We start from the raw sequence: 15,532 nt of genomic DNA, 5'->3' as shown, positions 1-15,532 counted from the left end.
AAGACGAGGAATCGGGAGGAGTGATTGAAGCAGCTCTCACAGCTTGTGCCAAATAGGCCTAGATTGCATGCCCAAAGCATAACACACACATAGATGCTTATGCCATTTTAAGAATTTCAAGGAATTTAAATATAATACCACCACATGGCAAAGTTAGCTAGGCCAAAAGTGCCACCATTAATATAGCTCAAAAAATTACAAAGAATAAGCCATCTAGCTATAAAAAGAAACCCAAAAAAGGTGTTAAGAAGGGGCATAAAATAGTACATATATATCTAAACATCTAATCAAACACATTAAAGTGGGTAATAACCCATAACATAGGCTATGAGATTTAAGTAAGCAATAACCCATAACATAGGCTTGAGCTTTAGGTAAGTAATAACTCAGAACATATGCCTCAGTTTAAGGAGAATAGAAAATTTTTCAATCATCATCACATTCCCATAGACTTCTAAGAGGCTAAAGGAGTACCACACTAGTTTCAAGTCTTGGTTATGGCTCAAATTTCTTAGTGAACTTTGTGCTAATAACAAACAAGAGAGCACAACGGTTCGAGTGCATTGCCTGTATGAGTAAGCATATAAGTCAAGATGGATTTAATAAGATTAGTTAAATTCTTTATTAATGACTCTATAATTATGTCCTTGTATAATAAATCTAAAGTTTATATAAGTATTTTTAGTTTTAAAGGGGAATTAGTATTAGTAGTGAAGCACAAATTGAAAAATTAACCTAAGTATAACGTAGGTTTTTGGAAAGGGACAAATTAACGTAAAGTCGAATTCGAGCACCTTCCGGACGCCCTAGGGTAGAGTGGAGGGAGAGGGAGTGAGCAATGGGGAGCCAGATGGAAGGGGGGCTGAGTGGAAGGGAGCAGAGTACGTTAGGCAAAAAGGTATCCGATAAGGTTTTTGTGCATCGAGTGAAGAAGGAAATCCTTGTTGTAGTAATTCATTCAAAAAAATAAACGGCGGAGTCACTTATAAAGCATGGATGAGACAAGGACAAAAATGTATCGTAGGGAAGCATTGTTGGTAGCAAATCTTCAAACAAAGGAAGAACAGAGCGCGAGACCTTAAAAGGGGGGGAAACGATATCCAAAGAAAGGGAATGTCTCAAGGGCGGAGAGGGAGCAGAAAGAGGGGGGGCGGGCTGGGCTATGAGCTAGAGGGAGAGAAGGGAGGGAGAGGGGGCGGAAGGGAGGGGGTTGAGTCGGAGAGGCAAGTAGGGGAGGGGAGCAGGAATTGAGGTGAATTGACCCTATTAACTTAGGTTAATTAAAAAATTAGGGAGACAGAGTACTAACAACTTAGCTTAATTGGATTCTAACTTAGATTAATTGGCTTCTAACAACTAATTAATTAATCGTCTCTCACCATGCTCTCCCACCCAAACCTCTCAAGCAGCCTTCCACTTGAACCTCTCGGAATTTTGTTCACAAAATTAGGAATCGGATGCTAAGTGATTCAAGGTGACAATCATTGTTAGAGGAGGAGTTAGGAATCTCAGAAGTAGAGATAGCCAATAGCTAGTAGAGATAGCAATATTTTTATAAGGATTAAGATCCAAGAACATAGAATTTAGAACAAAGACTAAGTTCTAATTTGACTATAGTTAAGTTATAAGATGATTTTAGGAAAGTAAAAGCTTTGCTTCATTCGAAAGAGAAGCAAAGACACTCGAGCATGCTCAAAAAAGAGAGACAATACGATAATGTGAAATGCAGTCAAGTTATAAGATGATTTTAGGAAAGTAAAAGCTTTGCTTCACTCGAAAGAGAAGCAAAGACACTCGAGCATGCTCAAAAAAGAGAGACAATACGATAATGTGAAATGCATCGAGCTACAAATACTTACTCTGATATCAAAAGCATATACAACAAAGAGAGAGGTGTGTGCAGGTGCGCAAGGGAGTTGGGTGTCTGCAGGTGTAGAGGGATATGTAATGCTTTGCACAAGAATTGCGATCAGCTTCATCATGATTTTTAGTTTTGCATTTAGAAATCCTCTACTTAGTGTTTAGTTCTGCCATTCACTGGGTTCGTTTCATCCGTCCGTTTCCAACTCCTCCAAGTGCCATTGGATTAAATCGAATTGTGAAGCCATTACGAGGATTCCAAGATAACACCATGAATGGGTGTAGACTATGGAAGCTCTTCACAAAGACTCCTAATAAACTGTTCATTTCCATAAACTGTTAGTTGTGGCAATGAGCTTCCGCCCAGAAATGCAGGTAATTTGCAGGACGTCAGCTAGCCTTTTTGGAGGGGGTTTTGCGCAGACCAACGTAACTCAAAAGGACGGGGACGCCCCTTGTAGACGAATTCAATCAGGGCGCTTGGGTGATCGTCAATCTGCTTACGAAAGCAGACCGGTTGCAGACTTTACTTTCAAATATTCAAACCATGGGCTGCAAGACGACGTAGCATCCGGGCTTGGTAAAACGCAACGAAGACAGGTAATTAAAGATAATGTACAAAGCCTGGGCTTTTTGAAATGGGGTATCGTCTTCCACTTGAGGGGATGTGTTGCCCTTTCAGAGGGAAGACTTATTCATGCACAAATTATTCGATGCGGCATTATGCTAGACGCTTTTTTAGGAAATCTGCTTATAACTATGTATGGTAGATGCAGCGCTGTGGAGGATGCACGTATGGTATTCTGCAAAATGTGTCAACTAAACGTGGTATCTTGGACTGCCATGATGGCAGCTTACAGCCAGCAAGGTCAATATTACAAAGCGATTCAGCTTTTTCAGCAAATGGGAGAGGAAAGAGTTAAGCCAAATGAAATTACCTTTATTACTATTCTAAGTGCATGTACAGGCATGGCAGACCTGACCTGGGGAAAGTTGATTCATGCAAGCGTCATTGATGCTGGATTTCAGGCAAATGTGGTAATTGGGACTGCCCTCGTCAATATGTATGGCAATTGTGGACTTGTGGAAATTGCACATTCTACGTTCAATAAAATGTGTAACCGCAATGTGGTCTCTTGGAATGCTTTGATCACTGTCTACTCAGAAAGGGGGCGTGGTCAGGAGGCTCTTCAACTTTTTCAACAAATGCAGCAGAAACGTGTGAAGCCAACCAGGGTCACATTCCTTATTGTTTTGAATGCTTGTGCTAGCTTAGCAGCCTTTGCAAAAGGTAAGGCAGTCCATACAAGCATAATTGAGAATGGATTTGACTCGGATGTTTTGATAGGGACATCCCTCGTCACCATGTACGGCAAGTGTGTGTCTTTGGATGCTGCTAAATCTGTGTTCGGCAGAATGCATGAGCGCACTGTAATCTCATGGACAGCCATGATTGTAGCCTATACTCAAGGAGGGCATGATCATGAAGCCCTTCTATTGTTTCAGCAAATGCATCTGGAAGGACTGACCCCAGATGAGGTCACGTTTGCCAGCGTTCTGAGTGCTTGTGTTGATTTAGACGCCCTAGCTGAGGGAGAGCTGATCCATGCATCTGTTACGAATGCTGGTTTTGAGGTAAACACTACAGTAGGGAATGCCCTCATCACCATGTATGGGAAGTGTGGGTCTCTAGATGATGCGTGTTCAGTATTTGATGAATTACAAGGTCGCAATATTGTATCTTGGAATGCCATGATCGATGTGTTTGTCTACCAAGAGCATGATGAGGAGGCTCTTCAATTGTACCAGATATTGTGGCAGGAAGGGCTAGAGCCAGATGAAGTCACCTATGCAAGCATTTTAAGTGCTTGCGCTAGCTTGGCAGACCTTTTCAACGGACAATTCATTCACATATGTGTTGTTCATGTTGGGCATGAGCCAGATGTAATGGTTGGAAATGCACTAATCAATATGTATGGAAAATGTGGGGCTCTAGAGAATGCAATTTCCATTTTTCACAGAATGCATCTTCGTGATGTGGTTACTTGGACAGCCATGATTGCTGCGTATGGACAGCAGGGGTATGGCAAGGATGCTCTAACACTCTTTGGAAAGATGCAGGAAGAAGGTTTTAGACCTAATGGGATCACCTTTGTAGCCATTCTCTCTGCATGCAGTCACACGGGTCTAGTAGATGAGGGTCATCGCTGCTTTGTTTCCATAAGTCAAGATCATGGAATCACGCCCATGCTCGAGCATTTTGTGTGTATGATTGATCTTCTTGGGCGGGCTGGGTGTTTAGATGAGGCAGAAGAGCTCATCTATAAGATGTCATTGGAACATCATATCTGTGTATGGGCATCACTTCTCGGTGCTTGTCGATTCCATTGGGATGTGAGTAGAGGAGAGCGTGCTGTGGGTCACATGTTGGATTTGAACCCACTAGATGCTACCTCGTACCCGTAAAATACTCATGCTAACAAAATCATGACAATATTTTGGTTTCTGTGTGTATCAACATTGCTATGGTGCAGATTTGCTGCTGCTCATAGTTAAAGCTGAGGATCTCCTGCAGTGTCAGGTCATCCTCTCCATCTCTTGTTAATGGAAGATTATCGGATTGAGTGTAATGAGTAAAACTGTTTTCTGATCCCATGCATGCATTGGAACTTGAGCATAGTAAAATGACAATGATCACATCTTAATCTCCCTCTTTATCTTATCTACAGAATGCATATCTGAAAGCAGGACATATCAATTCACAAGTGAGAAGGCATGATGTGAACAGGCGAAACGGATTCTATGTTGTATATACTTTATTATTACATTGGTTGATGTGAACGGGCAAAACGGATTCTATGTTGTATATACCTTATTATTACATTGGTTGTTTCAAGTGCAACTTTTGACCAATGGAACAACAATGGGGACACAGCTACATGCTCTCAGGGGGAAACACCTGGACTTTAACCTCTGTGCAGTACTGAAGTATCTGTTCTCATATTAGGGCGGGTCGCATTGGCCACAAACATTGGTTTTCCTTTGGTTTGCAGCCCTTGCTTCTATTCAACATTTTCTAGAAATATTAACTTCTACAGGTATGTGCTGGATCATTCTTTGTGAGGCTCGCACCTGAGAATCATCTTGCTTGTATAAGCCAAGTACTTGATGTCTTACTACGAAGATTCTTGCCTGAGACTCCAATCCAGGCCATTGAATTGTTTTTGGCATAATGTTAAGCCTATTTTACTCAAGCCAATTCAATTTTCATCTTTGAATACTATTATTGACAGTTCTGGCCATATCTTTCTCAGTTTTGATCGCTTTATAGTTTAGTCTTCACAAAAAACCTTCATTCACTAAAGTAATAGTTTTTGAAGTTCCAAGGAGTCATTTGCACTTGGTTCACATCAGCTCAACAACTATATGATGACCATATTTGTTACCAAAGTTGTAAATCAGATGACAATAATTATGGCAATCAAATGAAGAAAATATGGAAAACTATCAAGAGTAATGAAAAGAGAAAAAATGCCACAAGCATACTCTATAGCTCTATAGGCATATCTACATTAACATAGGATCAAGTTAATTGGGGTTATGTAAAAGCACACTAAACGGGATAAATAGTAGGTCTTGTAATCAAATAGATAAATAGCATGTTAGGAATCAATATGTTGCAAAATCAACTCAAGAATCCTAGATCCACTAACATCAATTAGGCCATTCAATGGTTTGAAAAAAGATTATGATCAATTTGTTACAACTAGGATGACCGACGATACTCCATCCTAATGTGAAATCATGTCTGACATGATCATGCAAGCGAAAATGAGAAGCGAATCCAATTTGTGAGTCCAGTTTTGGCCAAAGGAAGAGGATCTCAATAAATTAAACAGCCATCATTCCCCCTTAATTACAGCCATCCCTTCCCATAGAATCTAGCCCTCAAAATTACATGTATCGGCTGCTACACAAGGGTGCTGGGACATCAAAGTGATGCTGATCAGCCTGGTAAAAGACAAAGGTACTCGTGGACAATACTCTTTGGCTGCCATGACTGCCCATTCTCTAGAAGACCTTTCCATCTTATATGTAGTTTTAGCAAAGAACATGAAACACAATGTGAATCTTGAAGGTGCTTGGTAGCTCCAATTGATATGCTACCTCCCCAATCTTGTGGATGATCCTGTAAGGGTCATAATACCGATGAGCAAGCTTTGTGTTGGTATTACCCCTCAATGAAGCATAACGATTTTTGTGGAGACTTAAATGCACATAATCTCCTTCTTTGAAGACCAAATATCTCCTGCATTCATCCGTATATTTCGTTGCTTTCGCTTCGGCATCCTGCATATTCTTTCTAGCCAATTGCAAAAGGGCCTCCATTCTTTCCAAGTCATATTCTTTCATAGCAGTGTTAGCAATTGAGGAAGGCATTCCCCACTTTACACCCATACATTGCCTCAAACAGGCTCATGAGATGCTTGGTATTGTTGTAGCAAAATTCAACTGGCACCTTGCCAAGTCATATTCTTTCACAACAATGTCGGCAACAATTGCCAAGTCATATTTCCCACTTTACACCCATACGTTGCCTCCAACGGGCTCATGCCAATAGAGAGATGCTTGGTATTGTTGTAGCAAAATTCAGCAAGAGCCAGCTGATTGTCCCATGTGTTATTGACAAAATGCCTCAAGTATTCCTCCACCCGTTTGTTCACCCTTTCTAATTGTCCATTAGTCTCAGGATGCTATGCATTGCTAGATGTGGGTAAATACCCACTACTGTAAATAATCCTTGCCAAAAGTGACCCATAAATTTTGCATCCCTATCACTCACAAGAGATGCTTGGTATTATTGTAGAAAAATTCAGCAAGTGCCAACCAATTGTCCCATGTCCTCTTGACAAAAATGCCTCAACTATTCCTCCACCTATTTGTTCACCCTTTCTAACTGTCCATCAGTCTCAGGATGGTATGCATTGCTAGGTGTGAGCAAAGTACCCACTACTGTAAATAATCCTTGCCAAAAGTGACACATAAATTTTGCATCCCTGTCACTCACAGTTTCCTGAGGAAAGCCATGGTGCTTAAACACAGTGCCAAGCAACCTGTGATGCTGAATATCAGGTCTTTAGCAGTATGAAATGGGCATGTTTTGTCAATCTATACACCACGACATAAATGTTGTCCCATCCCTTCTCTGTAGAAGGCAAATGGGTAATGGTTGCAATAGACCAGCTGATTGTTTGCTGTCCACTTTATTCTGTTAGCAAGGCAAACATTCAGCAACATATTTGACCACATCTCGCCACATGCCTTCCTAGAAGCAGCTCTGTCTGACCCTCTTACAAGTCTTGGTGATACTTGTATGTCCAACCATAGGAGAGGAACGCATTTCTTGCAGGATCAGCTGCATAGTGAGTCTGGCACTCGGTAAATTATGTCCTCACACCACAAACACCCATTATGCAATTTAACCCATGTGTGCAAAGCGGAGCAGCCTCATCACTGTCATGTAGTGATTACTCAACACGAAGGGCACGCTTGGGTACCATGGTGAACTGTCACAAGATAGGGGAAGCTGAAATGTAGCTAGCTTCCTGCAAAAAGTCCCAATCCGGCTCACAAGCAAGTATGCACGTAGTGCAAGAAAGAAAGCAACTCAATGAGATAGACAAAAGTAGATGTTGTTGTAATAGCACCTGATGCTGTGTGCGACACACAAGAAAGTCGATGTAGAAGCTCGAGAGAGAGCTCAATGAAGAGGCTTCAAAACGGAGCCCAAATGACTCCAAGCGGGCTGTGAAAGGCCTCAAAAAGAGGCTGGAAAAACCAGTCTTGTTCCTCTTTTTTTCTCTCTTTTCTTTTGTTTTGGGGGAGGGGGGATGGGGCGCGTCCTAAGTCATCGAGGATAGTTAGGACAGCCCTAACCTAAGGCCCTTAGGACTGTTAGGACGCTTAGTTAGCCTAACCTAACCCCAACCTATAACTTCACCTAACCTAGGTAACCCAAACTAATACTAACTTAAACCTAACCGACACCTAATCCACTAACCTAACCCAGCCCTACTAAACGAACCCTAGGTGATCTAACCTTACAATTAATTAAAATTGTTTTGTAAGGTTTGCCTACAGGCGAGGCGGGGTGGCAAAAATCTGTGGCAATGCGAGACTTTGCGGCGGCGCGGGAGCCACGGTGGGGGGGGCTGCACGCTGAAATTGCGAGGCGGGGACATCTGGGAAGGTCTATTTTGGTGATTCGTTCTTGTTCAGTTCATCTAGTCCGAACCAAACCGTCTGCTAGTCGAAAAGCTCGAATCATCTAGTCCGATTGGAGAAGCCCGTCTAGTTCGAGTCATCTATTCAGATGATAGATCTGTTGCCTTCGTTGTTGTCATCAGCTCCCGCTGATGTGGTTCGGTCTTGGTTTGCTCAAGGATGGTTCGGTTCAGTTGGTTGGTTCAATATAGAAAAGGGGTAGGGGACAGATTAGAGAAACGGGGATCGAGGAGATGAAGGGAGAGAGAGGAGGTTAGAGAAGGAAGAAGAAGGGGTAGCAAAGAGACGAAGAGGTGGGAAGGAAAGAGAGAGAAAGAACAAAAAAATACATATTAAAGACATATTAACGTCCGCAGGGGTCTACGGGACAAAGTACAAAATGTCAAAAAGACTTACAACATCTGGATAAGCCAGAGGGTCGAGGAGTGCACATGGCATTTCAGCTCGATTATTATATCACACCGATACATACTAGAACTATACATATTATTAATTAGTGTTGTTCCATCTCGATATACAGCCCATTTTCCAGCTTTACGTGCATCCTTCATTTTGGTGAGCTCGACACTCCTCTGCTTGAGCTGAGTTAAGGTGAGTTCCTCAGAGATCCAAATCCTTGTGCCCTTCAACTTGTTTGTCTGTCGAAGAATCTTAATTCTTCTCGCTCTCTCGTTGAAAAACACTAGTACTTGCATTCCTGTTTGGGAAACACAGCTGATATCATTATGATCCCACTCTACTTGTGGTATTTCCTTCTTGAGACATGAAATCCTCTCATCTGTTGTGTAATCATCTTCTTCATTAAAAGGGCCAAGGCAATCCTTAGGCAGCCCTCCAATGCGTAGTATCTTCTTATTATGTGCTATAGCCTGCTGCTCTTTTACTTCTGTGTACAAAACTGCTTTGTTGAGTTTGCTGTCCGCAACAATAGCCATCTCTTCCTTGGCTGAACTCACCTGAGTGTTGATCATTTCCTTGACCTTTGAGACAAGAGTTGGTGCTGGTGGAAATGTGCTGAATTTCTCCATAGCTTCTGCAATAATTTCTTGCAAGTAGGAGGAAGGAGGGAGAGTAGATAGATTAGATTCACATCAACAGTATACAATGAGTAAAATTCAAAGAATCTTGGATATTACAACTGCTATCATCACAGAAATGCCTAAAAGCTCAATGGCATAAGTTAAAACTCTATCCATGAAAGAGAAGGAAAGAAAAAAGCCAAAAAGGTGGACATATAAAAGAGAAGGAAAGAAAAGAGCCAGAAAGGTGGACATATAAAATCAATTCTGCATTCATGGCAAAAGTTCTGGAAATTGAAGAACGGACATCCTTCAAAGAAGTATCATAGGTACTAGAATGGCAACATGCAATGGATAAAGAGCTCGTTGAGAATTAAAGTATTGGTCTTTGGGAAATGTGGCCAAAGAGAAAAAGCCTATAGGTTGCAAATGGGTCTTAAACTCAATGATGATGGTACAGCTACTGACAAACACAAAGCACAATTAGTGAAAAGGATATGCTCGCATGAACACGTGCACACTTTTTTCTTGTAAACACACACACACGGAGCTCCCTTTTGCTGGCTATCCTGTCTTGAAGCTCCCTCTTGCTAGCTATTCTCTTCTAGACATCCCCTTCCTGGCCATTCACTCCCGAAGCTCCCTCTAGCTAGCTGGCCTCTCTTGGAGCCCTCTTGCTGGCTGGTCTGTCTGGACTCTACCTCATCACTCAACATAGCCCTATCTTAGACCATGAACACGTGGTAAGCTTCCCCAAACACTTGCTTGCTGTGTTTCTGCCTCTTGTCCCATCAAAATCCCCAATTATTCGCAAATAGACAATCCCGTGCTGTCTTATGCAAGCAGAAGCAACATATTGGAATGCTTTCAAGGACTGATTTGCAAACATTGCTTTTTCTAGTTGAATGGGAAACATGTTTAACATTCGAATATACGACATATTTCAAGGGTTGATTTGCAAACATTGCTTTTTCTAGTTGAATGGGAAACATGTTTAACATGTATAAAACATTCATAATTACATGAAACTTAGTTAAGGGGCCAAGGCAAGGCCCCCTAGGCTCTCTTTATCTCAATATACAATACCACAGAGTTGAGCTGGACTCCCAATCTCTTTACAGATTTTACGACCACATCAAGTGACATGTAGCATGGATTGGAACTGTTGGAAATAAAGTGCTCAACCATTCAAATAACCCAAGATAAACATATACTGCATAAAGCATGAAATGACGATTCTGGAACTATATAATTTATATCACATGTAAAACACTCATTAGAGAATCAAACTGCGACTCAAGAACCGATTATATTGCTCAGCAAGACACAAAATGAGGCGCAACCCGACCAGGTTTGTTGCATGTACAAAGAGAAGGGTTCCCACAACAGGAACGACTCGACTAAGGACCCTACAAGACTCTACATGCAGCTGCAAGAGATCAACGGCGTAGACACAAAGCCTGGACAAAGAGAAGCTGGCAAGGGATCTCGACCTGCTCATAAACCGACCAGGTATCACACCGCCATGCACTGAAGCGTCCAGAGTCACCAGCACCAAATCATCAATGAAGACTCGCCAAGTGTCATTTGCAAGCGCCATGCATTGGCCAAACTCATGCATGGTCCAATCACAGCGCTTTTTCCATCACATATGACAGCCTCCCACCAATCAAAACACTCGCTATCAAACCTTAGATCACTAAGAGCCACCCCATGAGGATGTACTCTAGAGAATAACCCCAACAGGAACTAGGTAGTTGTAGTAGGCGAATATTAATTGTGTAGTTACAACGCTCTTCCAGATAGTGACAAGAACATTTCAACAGACATTGCTCACCCATTAGTACAAGACTCGTGGTGGCTAATTTACAGGACTCTTCCAGATGATGCCAACAAGAGACATTGATCATGATAGTTGCATGAGAAACTTATCTGATCACTTTGCTGGAAGTATGAAAAAGAAAAATATGTAAAATAGAAATAAAACTTGTTCTAAACAAAGATGATTTCAGTACTTAGAAGGTATTGAAGTATAGAAAAAACTTAGGAAGACACCTTGGGATGAGTTGTAAAAAGTGGACTTGGTCGAGTTGTCACTCTCCTCACACCAAGTGCCACATGTCCAAAGTACAAACCCTTGACACTGTTGCCATATGTGAAGACTGTCAGGTTGCCACATGCCACATGATAAGTCTCAAAGACATTGACACCTTCAAATAACGCATCTCTAGTTCTATTACTGGAATAGCTTGAAACCATGAATTCTGGGACCAATCATTGAACTCTGTACATACTTCTTATCAAATAAGACTAATTGGCGACTAGCCATTGAACCTAAGTAAAATTAATTGGCCTTTTCCCATCTAGCCTACAGCAATATTTAGTTTGTCATAATATCTTAAAACTTCATATTTCTAGTATGTCGTAGGCCCACACCCAAGGTTCTACTAGTGGATCTACAATTTATGCATTTAATTGCTCCCATTCATGGGGACACAACTGGGTGTGATTCTCTCCCCACTGTGGTTTACTAGTACTGTGAAATACCAATGCTCATAACTTATCACGTACACATACTTTGCAATCAACCCTGATCTAGTATAAATGGAATGAAAATATTAAAAGATTTGATAAATTAGATATGAGACCTGTTGAGATGTGACAGAAGTCACATCTCGTGAAATTAAAATGTACACCCCTTTTTCAAATAAATTTTAAGAATTATTCCACCTACTATTACCAATAATCCCCACAGGAACAAAACCCATCCCTAAAGTGATGGAATCGGTTTGCATCCCTGGCAATGATCTCTCGGCTGACAATCTTTGAGATCACCTTGGTGGCAGTGTGACAATCACCACACACCCTAAGGTTCTTCTTGATTCTGATAGGTGTCCCAGGGGGTGTGCTGATAAGTCCAAAAGCAATAGCCAGCTTCTCACTGTGTTCACATAAAATATATTCCTTCTCCTCATCCTCCATTTCATGCAGCACATAATTCAAATCAGGCACATACCCTGCCTCTTTCATCAACCCAGCCAGTCTTTCCAATTCTGCCCGGATCTCCTTCCTTTGAGGATGAGCTGTATCACCTGCAACAAAGGCAAGGATCTTCTTGTCAACTTCAATCCAGGTGCACCCTGGGGTCTTTTTCACACCTGCATCCTTCATTTTTTTCCTTGTGTTCGCTACTTCGTCCCACCTGCCAGCTGCAGCATAAATGTTTGACATAAGCACATATGCTGAATCACTTTTCTGTTCCAACTTAAGAACACTGTCAAAGGCATGTCTTCCTATTTCCACATTGCCCTGGTTTCTACAAGCACCAAGCAAAGTCGTCCACACCACCTCATCAGGCTCTATTGGCATTTTGTTGATGAAGTCCTGAGCATCAACCAGATACCCTGCACGGCCGAAAAGATCAACCATGCAGGCATAGTGATCTGCGCTTGGAGTGATACCATAAACACTACTCATGGAATCAAAGTGATGACGACCTTCATCAACTAAGCCAGAATGGCTGCATGCAGAAATAACGCTAACATAGGTGGACCCATTTGGCTTCACGCCTTCCCCTTGCATTTTCTCAAAAAGTGCAAGGGCCTCCTTGCCAAGCCCTTGCTGAGCATATCCTGCAATCATGGCGTTCCAGGTGATCACATCCCGTTCATGCATATTGTCAAACACATGATGAGCCTCCTCTATGCTCCCTAAGTTTGAATACATATCAATGAGGGTGTTCCCCACATAGATATTTAAATCGCTACCCCTACTCTTAACGTGGGCATGGACCAGCTTGCACTGCTCCAAGGTAGCACATGATTTGAGGATGCAGACAAAAGTAACTTCATTTGGCTGCACGCCCTGTTGTTTCATTTGCTCATACAATGTGAAAGCCTCTACGCCAAGACCTTGCTGTGCATATGCTGTGATCATAGCAGTCCATGCAACCACATCTCGGTTACTCATTTTGCTAAACACGTCGTACGCATCATCTATGTACCCACATTTTGCATACATGTCAACGAGGGCACTACCCACAAAGATGTCCAACTCAAACTCACGTTTGATGATGTCATCATGGAATTGTTTTCCTTGCTCAAGGGCTGCCAGGCTGGCACAAGCTTTAAGCGTGCCAACAAATGTGACGGCATTTGGCTGCACACCGTCATCCTGCATTTGCTCAAACAAAGTGATGGCATCCTCACCAAGACCTTCCTGGGCACAGCCTGTTATCATTTCAGTCCATGAAATCACATCCCGTTCAGACATCTTGTTAAACACCTGACGTGCATGTTCTATGCTCCCAGATTTTGCATATACGTCAACAAGGGCACTAGCAACAATCAAATTTGAGTCAAAGCCACTTTCTATGATATGCGAATGGACCCGCTTGGCGTGATTCAGGGCAGCAATCCCAGCACATGCTTTAAGGACAACAACAAATGCAACCTCGTCAGGCGTTATGCCAGTCTCTTGCATTTGTTGGAATAACTTCACAGCCTCCTCACATTGTCCGTCATCACAATATGCTGAGATGATAGCAGTCCATGAAAACACATTGCGTTCAGTCATCTCCTCAAATACCTGTCGTGCGTCAACCACAATATTACATTTGGCATACAACTCAATCAGAGTGTTTCGCAGGAAGGTGTCAGGATTTACGATACTCTGGACTATGAGGGTATGTACTTGATTGCCCTCTGCCAGGGCTTTCCTTCTGCTGCATTCTTGCAACAGCCAAGTATAAATGTTGATGGGCGGCTGAATATTTTGCTGGATCATACGCTCCACAATTTGCACTGCCTCTTTCAATCGTCCTTCTTGACAAAGTTTTGTCACATCCCCGCCAATGTCGAAGAAGTCAGACACCCTGCATGATTCAGATGATGGTTTTAAAAAAATTAAGGGAATGTTCCGCAGTGTTTCATACTGAAAGACACATCAACCAGAGCTCCAAGCATTTAAAACATACGGTAATCTTGATCCACGAATTTGACCCGTGGCTATCTTTGCCTTGACCCAGGGGGGGTTCCGCCGATTTATAATCCATAAGCCCTCATCTGTACTCTTATGTCTAAAGTCTGGATACTTCGGACTTTTCTACAAAACTATGACAATGCACAGGTTAGCAGACGAAATCCTATCAGCCTTGTAGCAAACAGGCTGCGATGAGAACTGCACTAGAAAAGTCTTTTCATAAAGCACAAATCAAACGTCCTTGGCCAACCAACACAAGTGCACGAACGGTCCCCGCAGCTACAGTTACAAGCTATCTTTAAGATCCCTTAAAGAACAGGCTGGAATATTCACCTTAATCAATCTGTTGTCCCACCACTGAGATGCATCGGCGAAAAACTCAAGCCAGAGCTGTTCTATTCTATCGGCTTTGCCTGTATGCCCGGAACAAGAATGGATTAGGACGAGCCTTCCACAACCCATCTGTTAGTGCAAAGGCAAAAGCTATACGATTAGAAAAACAGATGTATACCAGAGGTTTCAGGACCTGGCAAACGAGACAGTTCCTGCTCCTGTCCTTGTACCATGGTAGTAACATGCATATGGTACCCTGAGCCCTCATGTTTTTCCACCAACACGGTTGTCAGCGAACTTTCAGCTGCCAGGAGGGGACGACGATTTGAAAAGGGGAAAACAGAAATAGAAATGAAGGAGGGAGAGAATTCTTGATTCCCAATTAGGCTGCTTCTGAGAGGGTATGAACAGTTTGAAGATGGAGGAGGGTTAGAATAGACGAATGGGTGACAACTTGAGCTCCAAGAAAGGCCTAAACCTCCTCCTCCGTCCATGCCGGCTCGACTAGCAGCTCACTCATCAAAATTATGGAGCCCTAGTAGTGTCATAGGAACAAGCCCAATATATAATCTCTCCAACTCTGTTTGTCGTTTCAAAGGGAGGAGAAGCTCGTGTAATAAGTAACACGATACCACACCCAGAGACAGCTCAGTCATTCATGTATATGTATATATTTGAGAAATCCCAATCCAACATGATATATAGTGTGCAGGATTTACGGTGCCGGTTGCATCTGCCGAGCGAGGCAAAATGTAATGGATACATCTCAGTAAAATCCACAATTTGAAACCCCCCTATAAGGGCCGATGTTATGGAGCAGCAGCCCAATGGTCAGGGCAATGGCCCACGTTCAATTGGTCGTAAGCCCGGTGAGTTTTCCTTTTTTTAAATCTGCTGATAAACAAGAGCAACATCACATTAATATTCAAACTGACAGCTAAACATTTCAAGACAACAAAACAACAGCAGACTTAACCATCGGGACATTGACACATTCAAATTATATTATGGTAGGCAGCCTAGGAAGAAGTTTGGGTTTTGTGAGCTCTAGTTGA

The 15,532-nt window shown here is 42.3% G+C and overlaps 2 protein-coding genes across 3 annotated transcripts; one reads left to right on the top strand and one right to left on the bottom strand.

The window, feature by feature from the left end:
• The first annotated feature begins 1,892 nt into the window (after positions 1–1,892).
• LOC147882974 (pentatricopeptide repeat-containing protein At1g11290, chloroplastic-like) lies at positions 1,893–4,649 on the top strand. Its single transcript, XM_087400931.1, has 2 exons — positions 1,893–4,441; positions 4,590–4,649. Exon 1 carries the CDS (start codon positions 2,212–2,214, stop codon positions 4,324–4,326), a length of 2,115 nt encoding a protein of 704 aa, XP_087257057.1. The 5' UTR covers positions 1,893–2,211; the 3' UTR covers positions 4,327–4,441; positions 4,590–4,649.
• A 6,951-nt stretch (positions 4,650–11,600) lies between these two features.
• Positions 11,601–15,176, bottom strand: LOC147882973 (pentatricopeptide repeat-containing protein At2g03880, mitochondrial-like). 2 transcript variants are annotated; one of them, XM_087400166.1, is made up of 4 exons: positions 14,656–15,176; positions 14,478–14,557; positions 14,140–14,267; positions 11,601–14,037 (listed from the first exon to the last, which is right to left on the bottom strand). In XM_087400166.1, exons 1-4 carry the CDS (start codon positions 14,969–14,971, stop codon positions 11,901–11,903), a joined length of 2,661 nt encoding a protein of 886 aa, XP_087256292.1. In that variant the 5' UTR covers positions 14,972–15,176; the 3' UTR covers positions 11,601–11,900. The 2 variants fall into 2 exon arrangements, with proteins under 2 accessions (XP_087256292.1, XP_087256293.1); XM_087400167.1 differs by having other exon boundaries at positions 14,671–15,176.
• Positions 15,177–15,532: the final 356 nt, after the last annotated feature.

Source organism: Dipteris shenzhenensis, chromosome 29 (genome assembly GCF_047967505.1).
Source record: "Dipteris shenzhenensis isolate YYH24624 ecotype China chromosome 29, Dip_SZ_1.0, whole genome shotgun sequence".
Classification (NCBI taxonomy): Eukaryota; Viridiplantae; Streptophyta; class Polypodiopsida; order Gleicheniales; family Dipteridaceae; genus Dipteris; species Dipteris shenzhenensis.
Note: the sequence above shows the minus strand (reverse complement) of the source record. Positions and strands in the feature narration are given on the sequence as shown.